The sequence below is a fragment of the Lepisosteus oculatus genome, chromosome 4 (genome assembly GCF_040954835.1).
Source record: "Lepisosteus oculatus isolate fLepOcu1 chromosome 4, fLepOcu1.hap2, whole genome shotgun sequence".
Lineage (NCBI taxonomy): Eukaryota > Metazoa > Chordata > Actinopteri > Semionotiformes > Lepisosteidae > Lepisosteus > Lepisosteus oculatus.
The window spans coordinates 17024140-17051574 of record NC_090699.1 but is presented as its reverse complement, the minus strand read 5'-3'; the positions used below and the strand labels follow the sequence as shown (position 1 = coordinate 17051574).

Sequence of the window (27435 nt, the reverse complement as noted above, 5' to 3'; positions counted from 1 at the left end):
AGCCCCCGTGCAGCTTGGCAAGATCATTGCCTGCTTGTTGTTCTTGGGGTCATTCATCCATCCATCCCTCCCTTTTCTAAACACTTCATGCAGTACAGGGTCACAGGAGAGATGGAGTCGGGCGGAGCGGTGGCTCTGTGGCTAAGGATCTGCGCTTGTGGCCGGAAGGTTGCCGGTTCGAATCCTGTGGCTGGCAAGGCCTTTACCCCCAACTGCTCTAGAGGGGCTGTATTAATGTCTGACCCTGTCTGTGTCCCTCAGGGAGAGCAAGTTGGGGTATGCAAAAAGACAAATTCCTAATGCAAGAAATTGTATATGGCTTATAAAGTGATCTTATCTTATCCTATCCTTGAAAGCAACAGATACAAGGTGAGATACACCCTGGATGGGAATGCCAGTCCATTACTGGACACTGATGTGCACACACTCACGCCTGAGCAAGTTTTCCCAGTTAACCTCCCAGTACGTCTTTGGACTGTGGGGAAAAAACCGGAGCGCCCAACGGAAACCCGCAAGAACAAGGGGGCCCACATACAAACTCCATGCAGATAGCACCCCTGGAACTGAACCCAGCGCCCAGGTGCTATGAGGCAGCACTGCTAACCACTGCACCAGCGTGCTGCCCTGGGGACATTCGCTCTTTGCAAAATGGAACTTCTGTTCCTTCACCATTTTATTAGTAATGTAGCTTTTCAGCAGCATCAATGAGGTCTGAGTCAAGTGATTAACTGCACTGAGAGGTATTAAAAAAACCCAACAAACGCCATTCACTCGAGTACTCTTTTGTTGCATTTTTAATGCCTCTCAATATATTTTAGATAATAAAGAACATTTAAAAGAATCAATACACTCTTGCTCTGTTCCATGACTTCATTCTGATCTTATTTGACAAGGAAACTACAGAGGTTGCATCAAATCACAAATTTATAGGCACAGTGCCTCTGATATAAACCTCGAATGCTGCCTGACGTCATTAAATAAGTAAAAGCATTTACGGGCAGTCAGTATTAAATTGTAGGAAAAGGCCATTCTAATGCTGCTGGAACTCTGCATGGTGATTCTGACATACTTTTCACCAACGTTTCCTACAAGGAAATATGATGCCCTTTAAACAACAATTTACATAAATATCCACTATTTGAATTGTACTGTATGGTGTAATGTCTGTTTTTTAAATTTGTTTCAGCCAATTCATTTGTAAACTGAAAATCTATAGTAGATGTCATTTTTGGTAGAATATTTGGTAGAATATATGGCCAATAGTTACTTGTACACCTCAATGCACAGTATACCAATTTGAATATCTTTATTATGTGCTGTATTGCACTGTGTATGTACAGTATGTGGTAGCATTTGTGAAAGGATATTTAATGATTTACAGTACAATGTTAAATTTGGGCAGCACGGTAGTGATGTGGTTAGCATTGCTGTGCTGGGGCTCTGGGTTCAATTCCAGACCCTGGGGTGCTATCTGTGTGGAGTTTGTATGTTCGCCCAGTGTTCACGTGGGTTTTCTCTGGGTGCTCCAGTTTCCTCCCACAGTCCAAAAACATACTGGTAGGTTAATTGGCTTCTGGGAAAACTGGCCCAGGTGTGGGTGTGTTCGTGACTGCCCTCAAATGGAATGGTGACCAGTGCAGGGTGTACCCTGCCTTGTGCCTGTTGCTTGATGGGATAGGCTCTGACTGCCCTGCAATTTGCTAAACGTTTGACCTTTACCAGAAGTTGTGACATATGCTAAATTGGCTTATTTAAAATGTGCTGTACAGCAGATTGTAGATTATTCAAAACAAGAACATTCATTTGACACTTTTTCTCTATATCATTGGATAAATTGACGGTGGGCTGTTTGATTTAATGTTCATCAGATGATTTTGTTATCATCAGGGCTCTGTGCTCCAGTCCCCTTGCAGGAAGGCAAGGTAGAATTGGGTTACAAAGGAACAAGTAAAGGTTTATTCCATGCTGAAAAGAGAAGAAAAGAAACACTTGCTCCTTTGCAGCCCACACATGCTGACGCAGCTACCTCCTAGAATTGGGCTATCATGGTTACAGTGACCAAAAAATTAAACAGTTAAACACTGTTTACATTCACTTCGAATAAATTCATGCTTTGTTTCATGCAACCTCCTGAAGAGCCAGGTTCAGTCCTTTTTTATAGAGACGCAGGGGCACAAATTAACCCGGCATTAACGTGTCTCCCTGTGAATCTGCCCCAACAAGCCGCGCCAGAGCCGCGCCAGGAGGAGAGCGGAGAACAGACCCGCAGAGACGCGGGAGGTCCGGCTGAAAGCAGCCGCTGCCCCGCCCGAGGCACGGGGCAGGTGAACCTTCCCCGTTCGAGGCACCAATGACCTTGGGTGGAGCCACGCTTTACCCGGGGCACCACGGGCTGCTGAGGAGCTGCTCCTCTGGCTTACACATAACTCCAGTCCTGGGTGTGTAGTGTAGTTGTTGGCCGGTGCCTTTCATGGGTCCGGGAGCTCTCCGCCGCGCTGCAGCGGGGAATCCGGCCCCCGCTCCCTCCTTCCCAGAGAGAGAGAGAGAGAGAGAGAGAGAGAGAGCCGAGCACAGGTCCTCAGATCGGCTCCGATTTGATTGCTGCCACAATTAGAGCCATTATCCAGCAAGACGAGAGAGGCAGATAAAAGAACCGGTTACTAGCCTCTCCTGCTGTGCTCTAAAGGCATACGTACATTATATACACTGTAAATGGAGGGAGAGAAGGAGACACAGTGCATAGCCAATTAAGGGAAGGAAAGAGGAAGCCATTCCTGGCTCTTCTGTTTCTGCTCTGGTGAATTATTGACAGTAATCATTCAGGCACTTAATGGTGGGTTTGGAGTGGAATTAATTCAGGGCGGGATAAATAATGCAGGAGGGCTCGGGCGAGCGTGTGCGAGACAGCGGCTCCCGGGATGCGAGTGGGCGTGGCCGGAGGAGTGTGCTGTGGCTGCTGGGAGAGTCCAGATGCGAGAGCAGCGCCGGGCAGGATGGAGCGCACCGCGGCGAGGGTACCGAGGAGCTGAGAGGCAGCATGCAGACCAGGGAGATCGCAGCTCAGGACGGACAGCATGCTGAGCCCTAAGATTAGACAGACCCGGAGAGGTAAGCACGCCCGGCTCTGTCCTTCTGCCTTCGTCTTGGGTCTCACAGTACTGAGGTCATAAAGTTAGGGTGTTGCAGTAAATGAGTCGTTATTGTAATAATCATTGTTAGCTGTTAGCTGTTAGCAAGTTAGCTGCTTCACAAAATGAAGCAGTTTGTGAAGTGATCACCCTTTTCGTACAGCGCCTTACCATTGCCAGGGGCTGCTGTTATTCTAGCGATAATGGGGGAGTCTTTCCCATGAATATGTGCCTCATCATTCAGCGGATGATGGCATTGCTCCCTAACTTTACTGCGGAGCATGCGATTACAGTGACCGAGGGAACAGTTTGTGCTGGCTTTCACACTTTCACAAGAGAATCTGAATTTAAAATTATTAGCCACAAACTAGCAGGTTGTTCATAAGGAATGATTTATTGAGATATGAGTCCTAAATAAATAATAGCATGAATGATTATGAAATAGAAGCTTCAAAGCTTTGGAATTCTATAAGTGTGTGTGTGTGGGGGTATTTATGTATGATTTGTGTCGGCTTGTGTTTATGTTTAAGTCCATTTTCTATCATGTTTTACTGCATCTGCTGAGGATTACAATAAGTGATGTGACTTTTGTGTTGAATCAATAGTTATAAACAGATTGACGAATGAAGCCATCAAACTGTAACGTTGAGGATGAATTCTGGAATAATTCAGCTGTAATGGAATGCTTATATTTATTATTGTTTTCGCTCGGTGTTCAAATGTCATTGTTGCTGACACTCAATGTGATAATGGACTTAAATGTGTAACATATCATAACAGCAGAGTGTGTCCTGAGAGCAGGAAATAGGAATCATGTACAGTAGGTTCTGAGCAGTAGTGTGGAAATAAGAATTCACTTAAAAATGATAATTTCAGACTTAATTCTGAATGATAAAATTAAGAAGAGGGTGTTTCAGTATAATATGTGTATAATTATGGTAAATCCATGCATTGGTTCTCTTTCTCTGTCTCTGAAACACCTCTTTTATTTCTGAAACGTATCCTATAGATCTGAGGCAGTACTTGAGTATTATTAATCTCTCTCATCCTGCTTGTTAGATTTACAGCTTTATGATAACATGTTCAACTTGCAAAGGTAAAATGTTCTATAACAGTAACATTTTAGCACATTAGATTGCTGTCCATTTAATTATTTGGAATGCTTTTCTATATAAAGAGTAAAAAAACTCATAAACTCAGTCAGGACCTCTCTCTTCTGTGAATGTAATGACTCAGAAGCAATCTGGACAGTGCCTGGTGATGAACAACAATAAATACGTCTTCCTATTGCTTTGTCAGGAGACAAAGCCCTGTGAGAATTCAATATCTACTGTTGTCCTACAGCTAGTAAGATTCTACAAAGTGAGCTTGTAACAAACAAGAAATAAAGTAACCTTTTTCATGACAGCTTTCCTCTGATAAGCATGTAATGTTATTTTCTGTTTTCCCAAGGCATTCTGCTTTATACTTAACCACCCTTTTACCATGAATTCACTGTGTTTTACTGCACTTTAGTTGGTTTTCATCATGAACTTTACTGCACTTTATTGTGACTTTACCATGATGTCACTGTGCTTTACTACACTTTACTGTGCTTTTACCATGATGTCTCTGTGCTTTACTACACTTGACTGTTATTTTACCATGATGTCACTGTGCTTTTATTTCACTTTACTATGCCTTTACCATGATGTCTCTGTGCTTTACTACACTCTATTCTGCTTTTACCATGATGTCTCTCTGCTTTACTACACTTTGCTCTGCTTTTACCATGATTTCCATTGGAGGGTTTTGTCTTTTTCCTGGTCTTTAGGAACAGGACCTCTGAATGTAAAAACACACTGATGCCTGACAGCAGGGTTTGTTATACTGTTGTATATTTAGGGAGTTTATGCAAACTTTAATTTATCATAGTATCTTCCTCCATATGGAATCAAGGGTGAAAAGACATTTTGAAAAGTTATTTAAAATATTCAAATCTACAATCTGAGGTTTTCGTTTCCTTTTAGAGTTTTGTCCAAATAGTTCTAGGCTCAATGGAAGTGAATCAGAAATTCTTGTCTGGAGTGTTTTGTGCAAAAAAATATCACAGTGATTTTATTTCTAGAAAGGATATTGTAATATTTTCCTTAATCTTCTTTCTTGGATGTACCTTTCTGATATAATAATTTTAAAGGTCTAGTACCATGTACCTGTACATTCAGAAGAAAAGGTGCCAGATCTCATCTATAATTTAAAATACTGTAAATTATTTTCAACAGAAGGTAAATTAACAGAGAATGTTCAAAGCTGCTGTAGAATATCATGTCCTGTTTCCCGCCCTGTCTTCCTTAGAAATATTTTCAGGTTGTTTAAGAAAAGGCAAAAAAATGAAAGCTTTTCCCTAACAGGAAACTGACCAGGCTAAATTAAACCTGTATCTTTAGGCTAAGGCTGGTCTTAAGTCACAGAGCTCCAGTCCGTGGTTTCAGTGATGTGTTATTTATGTGGGCAGACACTTCTGAGCTGACTGATTGTGTCCTCCAGGCTTAACGCCTCCTGTGTCCAGAGCGTGGTTGGTTTAGCTGACATGTGTAGTAAAAAGAAATATTCTTTACGATCCCCTCCGAGACCTGTGTTAAGCAAATGGGTGGGTACAGGGTTTCTGTTCTGTCCCAGACTCTAGGGTACATGGAAACAATAATGGAGACAGCACGCGCTAATCCGTGCTGTGCTTTACTGAGACGCAGAACGTAGCGACGACTCGTATCAGGACACAGGGAGATCCTCCTGATGAGAAAGGACAATCGTGAGCATTGCTTATGGGAGCAGAAGGAACAGCAATCATGACTTTGCAATAGAGGGCACAGGGTCGGACTGAAGCTCGGCTCAGCCCCTTCTGCGAAGCTGCTTTTTCCTTGCCATCAGCAGAAAGACTGAAGGAGAAAAAAAAAACGTCCTCCGCTATTGATTTTTTTAAAGCAATACAAGAATTGATCTGCTGTCTCTGGCACAGAAGCCAAACAGAATTGCAGTCTTCAAAATGGATTTTGATAAATAATCCATGATTAATGTCTTTGTTGGGTTCCCCTTAAGCTTTCAGTGCAAGAATTTAGTTATATAAAAGCAGTGTTAACACAGTTATCCTATTATGATTATAAACCAAATTATTTTTATTCATTTCTTTGTAGCTTGTCAGCATGGGACCTCAGGATTTCCAGTGTGGGGAATGAGAGTGGCTTGTGGTGGAGATATTGATCCCACACAATCCGGAGAAAATATTGTCAGCGTGTGCAAATCACACCTTCCCAAAAGAACGAGTTTCAAAGCAAGTATTAAGAGGACAAGGGCTTACGTCTTGTATTACCAATTTGTTTATTTTTGATAATGCCAGGCAGACACTGCAGTACTGCTGCAAATTTAAAGCAAAGTTTTAAAGATAATGAGAATTCAACAAGTTGTAGCTAATTTTCTGTTTTGCCATCCACTTACTAGAATAATAATGCACTCAGGATCAATGTACATTTACACAGAGGAACAGCTGTCATTAATCCCTAAGAGTAAGGAAGATCTCCAGAACAATTGCCCAGCAGCTGTGAATTAACACCGTGCCGTAGCACCAGACATTCTGTGCCTGCACACCAAAGAACAGGGTTAGAGAGAGAGAATATTTAGGATAAGATATTCCAATGAGACTGGAAATATTTGATTAATCAGATTGCTGTTAAGACATCCAGCCTGTGCAGGTTAAAGGCCACTCACAAAAGTGTCTTGGGACCTTTCATGAGCCTGGAGTAAGTAGGACATGTCAGTTGTACCAAGAGGCAGCATTATGAATCCTCACACCAGGCTGGAGATGTTGATGTCGCTGTTGAATTTTCTAGCACAGAGCTGTCTGCCAATCCTCCTCTCAAATGGCCTCTCTAAGGAGCGAACTGCTTTTGCTAGCAATCTCCCATCATAGCCTCGTCGTCCAGCCTGCCCTCCCTGGTTTCTTGGAGCCGGTCAGGTGAGATTTGATGAAGATGCAAAAGAATATAAGAAAGGGTACAGATGTGAGGAGGCCATGTGACCCTTTTAGGCTGTTTGGCAGTTAACAGTTCATGAATCCAGGATCTCAGCTTCTTGATAAGATAAGGTTACTTTATTGGCCATATACGATTTCTGGTATTAGGGATGTGTCTTTTCACATACCTCAGCTTGCTCTCCATGAGACACACAGACAGGGAGAGAAGCTGGGGGTCAGAGCGAAGGGTCAGCTGTCATACAGAACCCTTGGAGCAGTTGGGGTTAAAGGCCTTGCTGATGGAGCCCAACGGAGTAGGATTCCTCTGCCGGCCGCGGGATTTGGACCGGCAGCCTTTCAGGCACAGGCGCGGATCCTGAGCCACAGAGCCTCCGCTCCGCCCCCATAGCTTGTTCCATACTCCCGCCAACCCATATCACTCTTCGCTGACGCTCTTTCTATCCAAAGCAATGTACACGGATAGCCCTGTGCGCAACTGGGTAGTGTTCCGAGGCGAGATCACCGCTGCCGCCCCGGGCTCTGCAGCCGGACGGCAGTGACCCGCCGGCTAGCTGCTCAGGGGGCTGTCCCGTGTTGTCCAGCCAGGTCGAAGAGCATGGTGATGGGCGAAGTGTCGCGGGGCTCCGCCGGCCGGCCGCCCCAGCCCAGCCCCCAGGAGCGAGCTGTCAGAGCCGGCTGGCTGAAGAAGCAGAGGAGCATCGTGAAGAACTGGCAGCTGCGCTGGTTCGTGCTGCGGACTGACCAGCTCTACTTCTACAAAGACGAGGAGGAAGCCAAACCCCAGGTGCTCGTTGTTTGCTCCTACTGTGTAGTGTCGTACCTGTGGGATAGGTCAGACATTGATGGCCTTGTTAAACATGCTGCAATTACTGGCATTGTGTCTTTTAAAGTTAATTCACAAAACATCAATATATACAGAAAAGCCTCATTGTTTCTATTGAATGCAGGTAAGATTGGCTTAAGAACTGTTTTTGCTACACTTAGTCTTTAATGCCTTATAAGCATACACAAATATACGTATACCAATAAAAAAGCTTTAAATGAAGGGATGCGATATATTATTTATAATCTTGTCTAATCAGCCTGGAGTTCTGAAATGCATATAGATTTCAGCTGTGCAGTTTGTGCAGCACCCCTGACCTTTATGTTTGGCCTGAGGCAAATCAATACTTCAGCACCGTCAGTTTCCAGGTTTCTGAGATGGTAGATGACTCCTTCCGTTATATGCTATCTCAGTCAAAATAACTTAAAAAAAAAAAGAATGAAAAGCATGATATATTGTTTTGCACACATTTATAGGAGAGACTAAAGAACCAGGAAGAATTATGCCTATTTGTAAACAAGCGCCTGTTGCTTTATGTTTTTGTACAATTCGTGCTGGGCTTTATCTGCAAGCTGCCCAAGTCAGCTTGACGAGACTCAGGAAAGGGCTGGAAACAAACATCGGGGACAGCATTGGCACAAGGCCAGCCAGCGCTACCCGGTCTGGAGCACTTTTAGAGTCACCCCCCAAAAGACACTGGTGCAGTCTGAAACTCATATTGCTGGTTAAAAACACTTGCATGGCGTGAGAATGGCATTTGAACATGGGGGATGAGCGTAACTGCATTGGTAAAGGAACGATTCCTGTGCGAGTCCAGCCTGCAGGGTGGAGCCAGGCGCCCGTCTGCAGAATGAGCTCAGTGCGGTGCTTGAGGAATACAGGGTGGTGCCACTCCTCATGCAGCGCTGTGCGCCTGTGTGCTAATTTGTCCATAAGTAGAGGACCATTGCCCTGTGGTTGTAACACCACTCTGTTGCCATGGCAATTAATTTGGTAAAGGGCTGCCCTCTCACTTGGCAACATTGTAAGTCAAGCCATTTTGCAGCTGCAGAGTAAGCGACCTCTGCACCTTGCTGGATGCTACTGGTACAGGATGTTGCCGGCGCTGGCGGAGTGATGTTGCTAAATTTAATTGGATTGATGTGTCCTTGCTCATCCGTCATTTTGTCTTCATTATGCTCCTGGCCAGGAGCTCAAGGAGGATTATATCCGATACCGATCTCAGAGGACGTCTCATCAGAATCAGCAGAATGAAATGCTCTTCTGGGTTTTATTGAATGCGCACATGTCTTCCTCTCAAATGAAAAGTATTGATGTGGTACGAAAAACATATGTAAGGCATTCAGCATTGGTGCCACAATGAATGGACGCACACATACAAACAACCTTATTTCCTCCAGTATTTTCAACACAAAACTATACAGGATTTATTTGTATTTTTCATTTTGTTTTAATCATTAATCTGAAGGCCCTTTTCTGAGTCCTGATTAGCAGTATGTGTTAAAGGGGATCATTAATTCTCATTAAAACTGGTTTCACTTGACTGTCTTACTTTAGCACGAATGACAACCAGAAGGCAGCATGGTGGCGCAGTAGCTATCATTGCTGCCTCGCAGAGCTAGGGCCCTGGGTTTCATTCCTGGGTGCTGTCTGCTTAAAGTTTGTATGTTCTCTCCATGAGAATGGCTTTCCTCTGTGTGCTCCAGTTTTCCCCTACAGTTCAAAGACATACTGGTTGGTCAATTGGCTTCTGTGAAAATTGGCCCAGGTGTGCGTGTCTGTGTGTGCCTTGTGATGGACTGGTGTCCCATCCAGGGTGTACACTGCCTTGCTGCCTTTGCTTGCTAGAATAGGCTTCGGCTCCCTCACAGCCCTTCCTTAGATGAAGTGGTTAGAAAATGGATAGGTGGACTTTAACCAGCATAGCCATTATGGCTGTCAGGAGCAGCTGAAGCTTCTGCACCATGTGTCAGGTTTTGTTTCAATAAATCAGTGGTGACCTGTGTAAGTGTTGCCATGCGCTAACCCAGAATGTACTCTGTAATCTGCAGCAGTAGGTCTTCTGAGGCTGTATTATATTACATGTTTGAGTTCCCTTACTATGTGCACCCAGTCATTTCTCAATGTGGTTTCTATTCCTCGTAACAATTACTCTTCTATTACCTATACCTTAGATTCCAGATCCACAGTACATTTTTATAAATCTCATCTAGCATGGTAAACCTAAAACTTAATTTCTTCATTTACTGTACAATTTACACACAGGTATTTGAATTCAGCCAATCAGATCAGCCCTGTTTTTTACAGAAGTCTCAGAAGTCTATTGTATAGTAGCTCTGTTACTGTGCCCTGGGATGTGTACCTTTGAGGCTGTATCTCATACAGTACACAGGCAGGCCCACATGAAGGCTGAGCTTTGTCTTCTGTTACTCCAGGGCTGCATTCCCCTTCAGGGCAGCCAGGTGAATGAGGTGGCAGTCAACCCAGATGAGCCAGGGAAGCATCTGTTCGAAATCGTTCCAGGTAAGAAGATGCACTAAAAGTGGAGCCTTGTGTTTCCCAGCGCCCTTGGGAAGACACAAGCAAAGATGACAAAATTGCTGTTTTCTTACTTTTTTTTAAGATCTCCTTTGCTCTGCAGCTTTGGAGGGTCTCAGTGAATGGTCTTTACATGCTTCAAGAAACAGTTGCGACCCTTGAGGACTTGTTTTTAAGGGTGAAAAGGTCCCATGGAATAGGAGAGATAATTTTGATCAGCACTGCTGCCACCCTGTAGCCTGATCTTGTCACATCCGGGAAACAGATGGGCCTGGTCAGTACTGGTAGGTACTGGGTAGTGCTGGTCAGTGTTGGTCAGTTAGTTCTGGTAAGTTTAGTCAGTTTTGGTCACTCCTGGTCAGTTCTAGTTGGTCAGTGCTGGTCAGAGGTGGTCAGTGGTGGTCAGTGCTGGGTGGTCGTGGTTGGTCGTGGTCAGTGCTGGTCAGTGGTGGTCAGTGCTGGGCGGTCGTGGTTGGTCGTGGTCGGTGCTGGTCGCTGGTGGGCGGTGGTGGGTGGTGCTCACACTAGGCCTGCAGGGAAGACCAGGCTGCTGCTGTAAGTGCTGCCAGTGGAGCTGCAAGTCATGCTGTTCTCTCTGGATGAGAACCACTTCCTGGTCCACTGACACCACCTATTTTCCAAACCAGCACCTGGTGTGGTGACAAGAGCTCTGTACTGTAGGAGGTGCAGTTCCTCAGATGTGACATTCATCTGAGGTCCTAACTACTCGGTCATTGAAGATTTATGGCTCTGTTCATAAAAGTAGGGTTGTTTACTCCCTTTGTGCTTAAACAATCTGTCTTCCCTAAAGTCCCCCCTTAACTCAATAGTTAATGCAGTTTTTTGCTCCCACCCCTGAACTGCAGTGCAGTGGGACTGCTGGTGCAGAGTGGCCTCTGTGTGTCACCCAGGTGGGGTTGCTCTCATGTTAAAAATCTGGGATCCTTTGAGAGAAAAACTCCTACATAGGAGGAACACAAGGAACTATTAATTATTTATTATTATTTTCTAATGAAAATAAAAGGCATTAAGTAAAATTGACTAGAGCATAATTTTGTTTTCTTTTATGAAGAGATTCAGAATGCTTTATAGTATGTCTCTTTTTAATCCCTTCTTTTCATTAACATAATTTACAGTTTTAATCTCTGTAGGAAGTACAGTTTTACAGTGGCAGATCATTTGCAGAAGTATTCAATGTTGAGCTGTGGGAAATAAATGCAATGCCACCTTTCAGCAGAAGAGGGCAGACCTAGTGCAGAAGAAAGGAGGTTATTTAAAATAGTTGACTGGTATGTATTGCAGTGTGTGGATGGGTAAGTTAGTTTAATACAACACTGGTCCCTGCTGAGTTTTTAGTTGTCATTATTATTCATTTCATTAATAGTTATATAAAGTTTTTTATATTATGATCTGAAGTCGGAATATAATTTATATGAGTGGAAGTATAGGTAGTATCAGCTGTAGTGGTATTGCCATTTGTTTGTTTTAGTTCTCTCAAAGAGCAAAAGTAGTAATATGGCGAATGGGAAAGAAGGACCATAGCAGTATAATGAAAAGTTCAATATGACAAAATGTGGTGAAGTTAGTTGCAGCCAGTGAAACCGGTCTGCCAAGGTTTCTAAAAGAAGATAATGACACAATTTCATATACCCCATATTCACACCTGAGGAAGACTCCACAGCTGAAACGTTGTGTTGCTTTTCTTCTCTGTTCCGCTTGGAATAAACCTTTACTTATATTACATATACATTGCCTATAGAAAGTTTACACCCGCTTGGACTTTTTCACATTTTGGAACCATGATGTATTTAACTGAGGATTTTTTTGCCATGCTGTAAATGTGAATAAAATAAGAGGTGAAAACGTCCCAGGGGGGTGCAGACTTTCTACAGGCACTGTATACATACATATATGATATACAATTTCATTCACCAAGGCAGAGCTTTATTGTCCTTTGCAGTGAAAGTATTACCACCGATTCACTGATTCTTCAGTGCACTGGCAGTACAGAAGGGAGTCTGTGGGAAGCCTCTGTCTCTGTTTTGGCTTGCCGGTGATTGCCCGCTCAAGGCGGCCCTGTTTGTCAGTGTGAGTGAAGCCTTGAGAACTGTGCTGCTGGGGAGATTATCTGGAGGTTTGCTGGGAATTTTCAAATAACAGGTTTAAAAACAGTCGATACACAGTGGCACACGCCCTGTACGTGTCACACTGCTCACTGCACTGTTTAAGCCTTTCAATGAAGAAGTACTTTACTTTTTTTAAACAACTTTTAAGCATTTACTGTAGCTCTTCAACTGTTTTGGTTTCTAGTAGGCAGAGAGGCTGATTTGAACATTTCTTAAATTATAACTTTTTAGTTTTCATGGAAGTTCTGGATTTTTGTTCCCCATTATCTGTCATTTCCATGCTCTCCAGCTAATGGATGTTTTTGGGGTTTTTTTTTAATGATGTCGTTCATATCCACTAATGTCTATGGGTAAGGACAGGTTGCCCAGCCCCTTTTGTGAGAAGGGGTGACTGGGGAATATATTCTTGCCCTTGTCAGCTCCTTTCTTTCAGCTCTGTAGGGAGTTTGTTAGGAAGCTTATTTCTAAAAATATCTGCCATCTGCTCTGTGCACATTAGTGGTCACAGGTGGCAGGTTGGTACTTATCACAGGGCACCAGAGGGATGAGCTCCAGGACCAGCAGGTCTAACCAGCCTTTGCTCACCAGCCTTATACCGAACTACTTCAGTGCCTTGGAGTGTTAGGGAATTAGAGAAGAACATGAGGAAATAAGAAAGTTTATAAGTTACAGAAGGCCACCGAATGATCTATCAGGATTGCTTGGTTGCTACCAGCTTATTGATTCAAGGATGTCATGCAGGTGTTTCCTGAAGAAGGCAGTCTATCGGCTTCAACATCAGAGCAGGGGTAGCTTGTTCCAGACTCCCTCCGCCCTTTGCGTAAACGGGCGCTTCCTGTTCTCAGTTTGAAACGCACCTCCCCACTTCCCCAAAGGCTCCTTCCGCTGGTGTCTGGTTTGTGTTCCAGTGCGCATTCTGAAGAAGCCCACTGGGGTGACTTTGACAGTGTCTTGGGGGATTTTCAATAACTGGATTGAAGCTTATGCTAAGAGCTACGTCAATATCACTCCTATTCTATTGTCCCCGCGTTGGCTCCCATGGTTATAAAGGACTGGCTTCCAAATCCTTTTCCTGACCTATAGAGCGCCAAGCAGTGAGGCTCCATCCTACTGTACCTCAAAGACCTGCTGAGCTGTTCTGCCCCATCTCTCCAAGCTCTGTATTTTAAATTCTGCTTTGCTCCATGTTCCTGTGACACAACACCACACTGGGTAATAGAGCATTAACAGAAATGCACTTGAACTGCATTGCAGTCTGCGTGAAACTATATAAAGCTCCCTATCTCCATCTTTTTTTTCAAGGGTTCTTAAAAACACATTTCTTCAGGCTGATGTTTCCCAAATTTGAAGCTGGCCTTCAAGACTCTTGTGTGATTTGCAGAAGCAACATGTAGATCTGATTACAGTGCCCTGGTCAGACTGATTCTGTGCTCATAGTTTTTAGGGGACACCATGCCATGATATTTTGACAAATCGTCAAAATCAATGTCATGCGGTAGGCCCAATTCCCATACTGCGACAGATTCTGCAGAGGGCTGTAGCTCTGTGGTTAATTATGTGCTAATGCTGGCTTCAAGCAGCTTGATTGCATGACTAAAACATCGGTGAAATGACTACACATAGAACATCGGGTACAGAGCTCAGACACATAACAATTTATTCAGTGTGGACCCATTATATGTGGCATATTTAAAAACTGAACTGATTTTAGTGCAGAAGTTCCAAATGGGCAGTTAAATAAAATTAATTCCAACATTACGTTACCAGGTGCTGAACTGTTTTTCTGATTTCAAAGGTCCTGGAAAGGGCTGTTTCCCTGTAAAGGACTCTTCCCTCTGTTTATTGTAGCCTTACTGGTGTGTATTTCAATCATATATATGATGAACAAATATAACACCTGTGTGTGACATCCATCAAGTGTCAGCAGGGAAGTGTGGGCTTGTGAAGCTCCAGCAGAGCTGTTCTGTGAACTGGGAGCCATATTACAGACTCTGAGGTGCTTTGACAGAAAGCAGAGAAGAGGTTGGAAATCTTTTAAATATTGTTTTGAAGTGCATTTCTCACTGAATATTTCTCTCAGATCTGTGCCTCGCAGTTATCTTCAAAAGGTTTTTTTTTGTTTTTTTCTGTCCTTAAAAAACTTGAGCTGCCAACGTCAGAACCCTCAACTGACGCAGTGGCTCTTAATCCTGAAATGGGCACAAGTGAGTGTCTTCCATTGTTCTCCTACATCACCAAAACATACAGCACAGACTACATGGTTTCCCAGCTTTCAAAAAAAGCCAATCCTTCTCACATGGAACAATGGAATCCTTTTCACATGGAAATACCCAGAATTAATATCCATGTATTAAATTTGAGTAATTTGGCATGTCCAATGTGTAACTGTTAGTACTGTTTAACCTACAATACAAATCAAAGTGGGCTGCCCTCTCGGTACTCTTTGCTCTGGGACCCTGATAAGTCTGGGTTTGCTGGGATCCCTGACTTGTGCTCTTTATCAAGCGGTTTGTCTTCCATCACAAAGTGTTGTTTATTCTGTGGGAGCTGGTGGATTTGGGACTTCAGTTTCAGGATCAGAGGAACAGCTACTGTACAAGCAATAGTTGTGATAAAACTGCCTCAAGTCTGAATTCAGTGGTCACACCTCATTTTTGTGCTTGTGTTTTAAGTTGAGCTTGTATCGTATTTTTTAGATGAACTTACTTTTCATGGAGAATGTTGGTAAACTTTGTCTTGGAGAAGGAATGTTCAGACTGTGCAATGCTGAGACCTGCTGAGACGCAAACAACATCTCATGTTGAATCGAACTGCTTGACTGGAAACAAGGTCTACTGGTAGTTCATTTCTCAAACTGGAGAGCTTTAGCGTGCTCTGGAAAACCTGCTTTTAACTTTATTTCTGCTCAATCCAATACATGTGTTATATTGTTAATGATCTCCCCGTGAATTGGCTAATTGATGAATACCTGTCTTTGTCCGCCAGTGAATGATGCCTTCTGCAAGATAGTGTGTGCAAGAGAGCTGTTGTTTCTTGTAACCTCTAAAAAAGACTGTGTTCCATGTGTCATGTATTAACAAAACTGTCGCACAATCATTTCAGCACTCTGTAAATTAACTTCTCAAAAGCTTGGTGTTTCATAAATAAAACCTTTCCGTCATCTAGAGTTCAGCGTGGGCAATATTGATGTTTTCTACTTTCCAAAAATATTTTCATTCCTCACTTCACATTTTTCCTTCAGAACGTCTTCCTGGTTTGCTTATTTGTACATCCCAGACCCTAGAATGAGACCCTCTTCCTTTTCAGATTGCGTTAACAACATTTTATTTTATTTTATCACTGTATCTTTAACTTGCTTTGAGTCTAAGTAACAGAGATAATAATAATAATAATTGCTTACACTTATATAGCGCTTTTTTCTGGACACTCCACTCAAAGCGCTTTACAGGTAATGGGGACTCCCCTCCACCACCACCAATGTGCAGCATCCACCTGGATGATGCGACGGCAGCCATAGTGCGCCAGAACGCTCACCACACATTAGCTATCAGTGGGGAGGAGAGCAGAGTAATGAAGCCAATTCATAGAGGGGGATTGTTAGGAGGCCATGATTGATAACAGCCGATGGGGAAATTTGGCCAGGATGCCGGGGTTACACCCCTACTCTTTTCGAGAAACACCCTGGGATTTTTAATGACCACAGAGAGTCAGGACCTCGGTTTTACGTCTCATCCGAAGGACGGGATGTTACAATAGCTTCAGAATTGTTTTCAGAAAATTTTCAATTGCTTTCACTCAGGCTCTAGCAGTTAATTAACCTACTACTTTCTTGTTCCTTTAGTCATTAAGTTTAAAAGAGGTGTCTGGATAAATGCAGTGTTTGTAATAGGTTGAGCTGACATGACTGTTCCTTGTGTCTCTTTAAAGATTGATCTGTACAGGTATGAGATGAATAAGAAAGGATCTGCTTCACAATCCCTGGGCTATCTGGCTCTGTGATCTCATTAATATGTTTTCCTGGCAGGGAAAACTGCAGAACATGTTAGGAGAAAGGTGATATCAGTCCTTAATCCATGCCTAAATTCAGCTCATTAGATGTTACAATCTTTTGTTTAACTGGCAGGAACGAGCTATAGATTTTACAGCTTATTTCTTTAAATTCTCCTCGCTGTGCATTAGCAAACATCATCTTTCATGACAGATCAAGCATCATATTGGTTGATGGTTTTAAAATACCAGATACAGTCCATTGTCATAAAAGAAATAGCTGTTTGCCTTTATCTCTGTCCACTTATCTGACAGCTATGTATCTTACGGGCACTGAAGGGAATATAACTAGTTTGAGGATCCCTGTTCATTTCGATTACACTTCTATTCTATTTATCCACCTTAGGTTTCTCTTTCTGCTTGATCTGGAGGCTAATGAAGGTAACTCAGTCTGTGAGAAGATTAACTACTAGATTTGTATGTGGGAAGCATGCCTACTCCTTTATGAAATAGCCAGTGGGCAGCTCAATGCCTTTTGCAGATATCACTGTTTATTTCTGCAGACATCACTGTTTGATTGCTTTTCAGAGGAGACTGGAAGGCTGTGTCCTGATTCTCACAGTTTTGCTGCACTGGTATTGAGTAGTCATAACATGTAAAATGTTTTTCTGCTTTTGCAAAGGGACCTCACATTAACAGGTTTGTTCGGTACTATGGAAACCCCAGATAAAGACTTGGATTAAAATCACCCACTTGCTGAGGATGATTACAAAAAACGTAATTTTCAAAATACTTTTTAAACTCAATTCAACTCTTGGGCATGATGTTAAGTCTGCATCTGAATTAATAGGGAAATAGTGTCATTGGTATAATGTGCTTTCTAAACAAATGCTGGAAAATACTAGTTTTAAGGAATTAAAGCATTGTGAACCAGCTTGATATGGATCATATAGGCATTTCATCTCTTAAATTGCTAGTTTTGAGTAAAACAACACAGAAAGTGATACTGCAGTTCTGTCGTTGCCTGAGATTCCAGCCTCTGCAGACTTTAAAAAACAACAAAATATCGTACTCTTCTGTGCATCCATTGCGTGGTTCGGACCGCATGTTATAAGGTCCCTGCATGGGTATGCATGGAATGTGAGTGTTTACAACAATGCTTCTCTTTATTATGACACAAAGCGCAGTGGCCCGTGAGCGGGGTGGAGCCGCGTGCTGTAGATTTAGGCTGAAAGCGTGCCTGTCCATGGCAGCGGGCTTGGAGACGTGCATGGAGCCTCTTCTGTCTCCATTTCCTTCCTTCTCATAAAGGTGGTTCACATTCAGTTCATGGCTCTTTTCCTCCAGCTATGAGAGCGAGCATCTGCTTAACACATATGCCCCCCCCCCCCCCCCCTTGTGGTCCTCTTCTTCAAAGGGGGAGAGTTTAATTAATAAGCAGTTAAGTTTAATAGGGGGGAAAGGATCCAGCGACATGCAGAGATCTGTGTCTAGCCACCAGAAAATGCGGTGAGGGATGGAATCAAAGCAGATACCCACAGCAGCAGCTCTCAGATTGATTAGCACGGTCTGTTTGGATTTGGGGAGGTTTGCAGTATTTGGCGGAGATGAGCCGCGCAGCACATCTCTCCCTGGCAGCGCAAGAAGCTGAGGGCACACGAGGAGAGCTCGCACTCCCGGAAAGGGGGTTAGGGTTTGTGGCTGCTCAGGGGGAAAGGGAAAGGGCAGAACTCGCGCGAATGAGGCAGAATGGCTTGTTGCTGCTGCTGAAGTTGCTGGCTGCGATGGGGCTGTGGGCTTCCTTCGCCGTCTTGGCAGTGAGCTGCCTTGGCACATACCTGCGTGTGCGTTCACCTCCAGGAGCGCCGGTCATGTAATTGACATGGCACAGCTGTAGCCTCCCTCGGACTCTGCTAAGCAAGATATGGGACTTGGCTGCTGTAAACTCAAGAAGCACCAGAGCCGGCAGCTAAAAGGTACTGTTGCTTCTTTTCCTTGGTACTGCTTGAACAGTAAAAGTTCAAGCAGTACCTTGTTGCTTCTTTAACTGCTTTTACTTCTTTTACTGCTTGAAGCTTGACAGTTCGTTGGACATGTTCCTAGCTGACCAGAAGTGAGTGTATGATTTTACCATTAGACTTGTTAATTTGGCTTCCCAATCTGTTTATATACAGTTGCTTCGTTGTTGTTGTTTTTTTCAGTTTTATCGTTTCATTTTCAAGAATTATTCACAGCAGTTGATAAGCAGTAATGAATGTTAAAGAGAGTTGAATACCTAGTAGTATTACCTCCACAAAGACCTTTACATTTCACATTTTTGCATTCTGGCTTTATAACCAAATTATCTGTTGGACTATAAAGTATCTATATTCCCCTTGTTTATTAATTATACCATTTCCTTTTGTTACTTTTTTCTATCTCTCTGTTCTCACCAAGGTGAGCTTCAAAAAAGAACATAGTCTAATCGTCTGATCTTCTTACTTCTTAAACTGTTGCTTCTTTTCCTTGTTGTACAGGACTTCAGTGCTTTCTTCATAGAGTCGGTGATTTCTTACTGCTTGAAAGCTTGACAGTTCATTGGACATGTTCCTAGCTGACCAGAAGCGAGTGTATGATTTTACCATTAGACTTGTTAATTTGGCTTCCCAATCTGTTTATATACAGTTGCTTCGTTGTTGTTGTTGTTTTTTTGGTTTTATCATTTCATTTTCAACAATTGTGTCGTCGAAGTTATCGTTTTTAATCGTTTCTGCGTTTTTGTAATTTTGGACAACTTTTTGTTCAAAATTAATTTCACTCTGCAACCTAAAAGAGGTTCAGACATACTGTATCATTTTGAAAGTGTTATTAATTTAAGGGAGACTGCTCATCCAGATATTTACAAATGTGTTTCAGTAAAAACCCCAATAATTCAAGCTGACATTTAGTTTTCAATCTTGAAGTCCCAGCACACACAGGGTGGGGTTCTTTATCAGTGCAGAGCCAGGATCTCCTTTCACCTTCAGGGACGGCAGGGTTGCCTGTCTAGGTGACCTGTCAAGAATGATCCAGTCCTTTTCAGGTGTGTGTTGCTTGTTAATCTCTATTTTCATTTATGCCTTGTGTTGAAAACAAAAGGCCTACCTAAGTTCACAAATGCTGTAATCTTAAAAGTGTCCATGTGGGTACATATCCATCAGCTTTGTGTTGACACATTGCTGACTAAACCTGTCTGGCTGTGGCCATCTGATAATAACAAGACTGACCAGCTCCCACTCAGACTAGCCTAGACTAGACTGCCTTGCTCAGCAACACACACACTCCAGATTCTGTCCTGATAGAGGAACCTGCTCATCTCTCCTTCACTGCAGACCAGCTGTCTGTTTTGTGTGAGTCTACTTGTAGCTGTGAAAAGTCTACTGCTGTAGCTTTAGTTTCTTAAGCAAATGTTTGCTTGGCAATACAACTCCTTACTGGAGAGCTTGAAATTACCTCTTAAAAATTCTGAGGCTGTGTTTTTCAGTAATCATTTCTTATGACCCATTTTATTTGTTTGCTGCAGTCTGATCTTCCCTGTCTACTGTAGATGTTTCCGATGGTGTGCTGGTTTAGACAATAATGGGAAAGGTTTAATCTAACTTCTTGTGGTGAATAAAATGTAGGGCTGTTGTGTTGATAGGACCTCCTTATCATTGTTCACTCCTTCTCTCTCAGCTGGGTTGCCGTGGGCTAAATAGAATAGGCTTCAGATTGCTGTGTCTGTGTAAAGGCTCTGTTTCAGCTGGGTTTCTAGCAGGACCTGATAAAGGCTTCAGTGCTCTGCTGTGAACTAAGCCAGGGAGGGGAGAGAGAGCTCAGGGACAGACAGTAAACACCCCTCTCCTGATAGCAAACTGCTATACCACTTGTTGTAAACACAAAGGGGCAGTTTGTGTAAACAAAGAGGTTGACTGAGAATTGTATTGACCTTAAAAACATCTGGGAGGAGAACTGCTTTAATTTCTCTTCTATCATCATTTAACACACTGTACCTTATGATGCAAAATGTCATGAAATGCAAAAGGAATGTTGCAAAACACTTTAAAGTCGATGGTAAAACAGACAAGCACAAGATGAAAAAGACAGTAAAACTGTCCACAAGTTTTCTCACGTGAAGCTTGTGTCAGAACCACCGCCGAGTTTGATCCTCACTCGTAACGTGAGCTAGTTTTCCACATAGTTTTCCCAGAAGTTAGAAAGGAAGAAACATCTGGAGACAATTCAGCTCCCTCTGCCCCTGCTGAGTGTGCTGAGCCGATACTTGATAAAGGCAGACACAGGAGCTGAACCTGTGCAAGAGGACGGTGGATCTGACCACAGGAGGACACCAGAGAGGAGCGCAGTCAGATCAGTGCCATGGTTAAATAGTGCGCAGAGCTATAAAAAAGGGCTGAAATGAACTGTATTCCCGGAAATAAGCTACATAGTTAAGGACACTTGTGGACAAATAAACTTTATATATACTGGAGAAAGATATCTGAAAATGACATATCCAGATCTCCAGAGGCCAAGCTGGAATTGAGAGAGTTCCTTTCAAATGTGAAGTGAACACTTTCCTAATGAGTTCCTACGTGGAGTAAAAGCACTCTCTCCTGTCTCAAAGTGAGCCTTCCTTATGACATCTCAACAACTGTAAATCTATACAGTACGCTTTGACCATCAGTATTTTCCACTTCAACAATAACAAACCTGTTGTTGATATTCCACCAAACGTTTCAACCAGGATATCATCACACCTGTTCTAAATTTGAAATTTGATGGTTTGTGTTGCTGGTACAGCAGACAAGGGCCATCTTACCATGATCAAACAAAGGACCATAAGAAAGTTCGGAAACAAGCCATTCGGCCCAACCAGGTCATTAAGCTCATAGTAACTAATTGATTCAAGCATTTCATCCAGCCGTTTCTTGGAAGAAGCCTGGGTATCAGCTTCAACAGCATGGCTGTGTAACCGTTCCACGTTCGTGCCCTCGCCACGCCAAACCCTCCGGTTCGTCCCACAACACCTGGGGCACGAACCCAGGTCTCCGGCATCTCCACGGTAACGCAACAGGCAACCAGCCGTGTTGAGCTAAAGGAGCCCTCTTCAGCCCAGGTGGCTGAGGACCCTGCTACACGCAGGGAGGGCGATGGCGACACTGTGTCCGTACTAGCACCCACTACACCCTCCCCTGCTGACTTCACCTCGGCGAAGGACACTCCCGTCCGGGTCACGGCACCAGCGGGATTGTTGCGGTTCCGCGCGGGCTCGTGCCCTCCGCCACCCGTTTCAACTCGCAACACCTGGGGCGCGAGCCTGGGTCCCCAGCGTAATGCAACAGGGAACCAGCCACATGAGCTAAAGGAGACCTCCCTCAGCCCAGGCAGCTGAGGACCCTGCTACGCGCAGGGAGGGCGATGACGTCACCGTGCCCAGACTAGCTCCGCTACAGCTGGACAACGTGCTCTGCACTCCCACCACCCTGTGTGTGAAGGTGTGCCTCCTTCACTCCCATGTTCCCACTGGTGACCTCTGTTTATACTATTGTGTGTTTCTGGTAGGCAGATTCACATGGCTTCTCTTTGTCACTTGTAATCTCAGTTCTTCGTAGCACTGCATGCAACATTAACAGCCTATGCATGTAACCACAAAGAGATGTTTTCTGGACTGGAGTCAAAGATTTCAGAAGGGTTTTTGAAGTGCTGAAGAAAAAAAGGGCTAAGAGAAAATGTTTCCCTCGAGCAGGCACTTTTATCTGCATTCAAATTTCACTTCTGTTGGTTTCCTAAGTGTGAACAGAATTTACAGTAAAGACGTCTAACTGAAGCATCTGAGGCACCGCTAATCCACCTGTGTAGAGACTGAACATTATTGTTGTTCTGCAGATTAAAGGTTTTTTTTCCCCCTTCTTTTACCCAGAGGGGCTTGGACTCAATCCTGTGCTAGCCCCTCTTTGTAATTTTACATTTGCTTTCCTTCTGGAGGAGTGAAAGTTATTCTCCCCTGTAGCCACTGATAGATGTGGCTTTCAGGTCTGCTGTCAGCCTGATAGATAGCGGTGTTTCCATCAATACAGTAAACAAAAGAAGAGGCTTTTTAGTTTGAGTTACTACATCTGAAAAATACAAAGCACTCAAACATTTTGGCAGAGTGCGTTTTTATAAACTATTAAAAGAACTGGTTACAAATTGTCGTAACAAGTCCATGAGCCAGGAAGCATAACACTTTCCTTCACAGAGGAGGATTATGAAACTTTCTATAGGGTATGACACTATGTATATTATATTACATACAGTCTATTACATCTCTTTTCTATACCTCTGACAGCATGTCATCAGCTGTGCATTGTATGAAAAACTTAAATATTGCAGACATCTACCTGGAATAGCTAATACTTTGTCCAGTACACCAAGACTCAGCATAGTTAGTATGAGAAGGGAAACGTTTCCTATTGCCATTTGATGGTAATTAAAGAAAGTGCTTAAATCTTGAATCTGTGCCCGTAGATACTCAGCTTTGATGTTTTGCTCCATTCCTCAGCCTTCCTGGAGTGTGTTCAGACTGGCAAATCGCAGAAACATTGTGGTGGTTTAGAGAAACAAACTAACCAAATAAACTGTCGCCTCAGAGTCACGCTCCTTAAGCTGAAACTTCAGCTTTTAGGTGCAGGAAATTATTCACAGCAGTTGATAAGCAGTAATGAATGTTAAAGAGAGTTGAATACCTAGTAGTATTACCTCCACAAAGACCTTTACATTTCACATTTTTGCATTCTGGCTTTATAACCAAATTATCTGTTGTACTATAAAGTATCTATATTCCCCTTGTTTATTAATTATACCATTTCCTTTTGTTACTTTTTTCTATCTCTCTGTTCTCACCGAGGTGAGCTTCAAAAAAGAACATAGTCTAATCGTCTGATCTTCTTAATTACTGACTTGGTGCATTGAAAGAGATGACATCTGAGCCAGGTCAATATTATCAGATTTAGCTGTGTTTCATTCTCTTTTAAGATGCTGGATGGGAATGGTTTTCATAATAAATAAGTATATGACTCTATTGGTAATGGATAAAAACTACCCTTCTAGTTCATTAATTAGGAGATTAAAAAACTCCCACAGGCTGAAACCTTTTTAAAGATAAGCCCCCAACAGATATAACATTACTGTGCTCTAAATAGTTGCATGAATACCTCAAGATTACATTTAAGGATTTGAAGCTGTTTGTTCCACTCTAGCTTAAGCAGCAACTGGAGGAGCAGATGGAAATCCAGAAATGGGTCAATGAGGTGAATCTAGGGGTCTCCTCTGCGATGTAAACATTCAGTGAGACACCCTGCGCCAGCTTTGACAAATTATAGGAAGAGCTTGCCCAAGGAAGCAAGAAGCTGACCAACTAGGAATTCTGCAGTTTACATTTTAAAATTTCAGTGGCTTTCTATGTGCAAAATGAATCAAGGTCTTCTGTCAGTCTGTGCAGTAAACTGGGGTCTCTTCTCTTACTGACCAGCAGTGGTTTGAAGGCTTGTTTCTTTGTGACCACTGATTATGGAATGTCAAATATGTACATTACTGTTTGGCTCCAGCTTATAAACAGGCCTTGTGACCTTTCTTCTTGGGGGAGGGGGTGACACACACTGCCCGAGTTCAGGCAGTTAAAATACGTAGCAAGGGGGAAGAATATGTCATCCACACCGAAGATGGTTTTTATGTGCCTTTCTTTGAATCACTTCAAATGTGTTTTTCAGCCAAGAGTCACAGAATGAATATTTAAAATATAAATGCAATTTTTATGCTTTTATAAGTACACAAAGGTGTGGTGGGAACCAGTGAGAATCAGCTGACAGTAGCTTGATACCTGCTGTGGACAGGCAGCTTTGAGTATGCACTGCTGGGATGGTGTTTCTAATGAAAAAGGGCCTGACCGAGATGCTGCTCACACAAGCACAAGAACTGAAATGCGACAATGCAGCATTGCTGTTACTCTGAGTGTGAATTGTCATGATCTTCATGGTCTGACTTTGCTGTGCAGGCAGTATGCAGAGCCTGTCAGCTCTCAGTAGGGCTCTGCCCGTCAGGTCACATCAAATCAGTCTGAAATGCTGCTTCACGACTCCTGTGTCAGGAGGGTCTCTACACTTTAGGAATTTTGTGTTGAGCAGACCCAGTGGGTTTTTTTTTTCACTCCGTTCTATGATTACTATCTGTTATAAACACTTAAACCTAGAATCCTATTAAATTTTCTAATGTCAGAAAACCCACAATTATCTGAAAATGTATACTTTTCGAGCAACAGCATACCGGGTTTCTCCTTATTTTCCGAAGATCATCTCTGATTGAGGGTAACGTTGACGTTGGTTTGCTGTGTGTTGCTGTGGGACCTTGAGCGGCGATGACTCTTGTCACAAAGGAAGCCCTTTCAGCCTGTGATCACGCTTTAAAACATCTCAATTTGAAATATTCATTTAAAGGGGAACTGCAATGCTATTTTCATATTTTGGGGTTAGAAAGAATCAGCATTGAGGACTGCATTTCAAACCGCAAAAACAGTAAAATGTACACAGTAACTTGTAAAACTTCCAATTTACATCCCAAAATAGACTAAATTTCCAGGTCTGAATGAGGCAACAGATCTTCCGGTGAGGTGAAGCGGCCCTATGACATTGTAAACAAGCAGGCTTGTGAATACGTCTCTTTTAATCCAATAGAAATATTGCTCTCGATTTCGAGAGTTTTGTCGACAAATGCTTCTTACTTGTTAACTCCGCATGCAAATCATGCTGGAGCATTTCTGCAGTGAAAAGTCTGCTGCACAAGCTGGATTTATTCACTCGTAGATCCCATTACGTTAGACATTGCAGAGACTAGTGAGCAGGAAGGGCCGCAGGGCATGGCAATTTGTGGGAACTCAAATGCGAATTGCGTCAACGTTAACTTTCACAGTTCTTTCACAAAGTTCATGCTTTTGTGCTTCATTCGAAATTTGACATTTTTTTCTATAACGTCAATACAAGATTTAAGAACCGGTCTGAGGAACTGGGATTGCGCTGCCCCTTTAAGAGGTTGGGCTAATGAGGATAAGATATACAGTACAGTATGTGTCTTCTCACCAAGGACATTACCTGAAAAGTAATACCTGTTTTTTATTGCGGTTTGGCGTGTTAATATCACAGCTACACATTCTTCAATTCAGATACCGGACCTCTTCTCTAAAAACAAAACCAGCGAACTCATCCCCATCAGTAACATTCATTGAGAACACTGACTGTTTTAAATGCATACCTTTCTGGACCCAAATGACTACCAGCAATGCCAAACTGCAAAAATATATTTAAAGCTTCAGTTGTCAAACACTTCCACTGAAACAACAAGGAAACCTGGCATGTGCTGTGCATCTGTGTCATTTCTTCAGCTATTAACGCTGTTTATAATCTGCTGAGGCCTTTTATTTCCCTGAGATAACATTCTGCCTGGTCTGGAGCGCTGCTGTGAATTGCAGTGTAAGCAGTCATGTTGGGAGCTCCTGGCTGCCCTCTTCGCTTTCACTCTAACTTCACTGAAGCCAGGAGCGAAACAACAAAGCCAGCCCTGTGGTGGAGACTGTACTAAGAAAGCAACATTTTGCTCAACCGCACTCGGTTCTTAATCCCATGGTCCTAGAAATACAATGGCATTATCTCGTTAATGCCAGCAACACGTTAGTTCAGCATATCCAGCGAGCCTGGCAAACACATTCCCTTGTTAGTGAGTCGCTCCGCAGACATGAATTTGACTTTTAATCAAACATTTAAACACCTTCGGTGCATCTACTCTCTTAAGAGCATCATGTAACATTGGACAAAAAATGTTATGCAATGAATTGTGCTGAAAAGAGAGAAGGAAAGGCTGTTTTAACAGGATTCAGGGACAAGAAACAAAGTGATGAATGGCTTGCTGCAGCTGTATTTGCCATGGGAGATAAGAAGTGCTGTGCAATGAGACAGATTTCAGAGCCCTTCCCTTGCTACAGGCCTCACACAGCAGCTGACTGGTATTCATGTAAAAACATTTTGAACACGGTACATTGCAGCTACCTGGTCAATCTTGTTCTTGAAAACGCATTTTCCCTGTTCATAGATATTTTAAGTTTTGTCCAAAGAGAGCACTGAACTCGGCTCTTTAAAGGTACAATCCGGATGTATGATACAGCAGTGGTATACTCTGATACCAACTGGCCCTAGCCTTATAAAAACAGATTGGTTAAGAATAAATTTAAAAGATTGCATTGCCAGCTTTCACCATTCAGAGTTACTCTCCCACTCCAGCCACAAGCCCTTGACCAGCTGTAGACTGTGTTGTTTTATTGAACCACCACTAATTTGTATCAGTTAAGTTAAAACAAAAGACACTGTAACATTTCCCCGTTTCTAGAACCCAATGATAATGGTTGTCATCCAAAAACATGAGGTTCAATGAGGACTGTCCACCTGTATGTTGTATCCAAGAAACCCCTGAAGCATGTCTTCATTGAAGCCAGGAAGCTACCACAAGGTTTGTTCCAGGCCAGGTCCACACCTCCACAACCCCTTTGTAAAAAATTGTCAATCATCGAAACAAACAACCGAGAAGAAATGACATGCAGTATGGGATAGAGCACAGTTGTGACGGGTGTGGAAGACTGCAGCCGGCGAGGCGCAGACACTAGAGGCTGCTGTTAGACAGTGTTCAGAGTAACACAGTGTTGTGTGAAGGAAATGCCCACATGAGCACGAGGAATTCTCAAATGAGAGAGATTATCGGGCTCATGCCGGCTAATGGCTCATAGCTGGCAAAAGGACAGGTAGGACCCTT

General features: G+C 43.0%; 1 protein-coding gene across 2 annotated transcripts in view; it reads left to right on the top strand.

Annotated features, from left to right (window-relative positions):
* Window positions 1-2564: 2564 nt before the first annotated feature.
* LOC102692745 (rho GTPase-activating protein 22) overlaps window positions 2565-27435 on the top strand; it is a 42815-nt gene continuing 17944 nt past the window's right edge. Inside the window, exons 1-3 of one of the 2 annotated variants that reach the window (XM_006630247.3) lie at window positions 2565-3108; window positions 7716-7918; window positions 10393-10480. In XM_006630247.3, the coding sequence (XP_006630310.2) occupies window positions 3075-3108; window positions 7716-7918; window positions 10393-10480 (325 nt within the window). In that variant the 5' untranslated portion in view covers window positions 2565-3074. Of the gene's footprint in view, window positions 3109-7715; window positions 7919-10392; window positions 10481-18032; window positions 18585-27435 lie in introns of those variants that run through there. The other variant, XM_069188850.1, reaches the window with a different exon arrangement.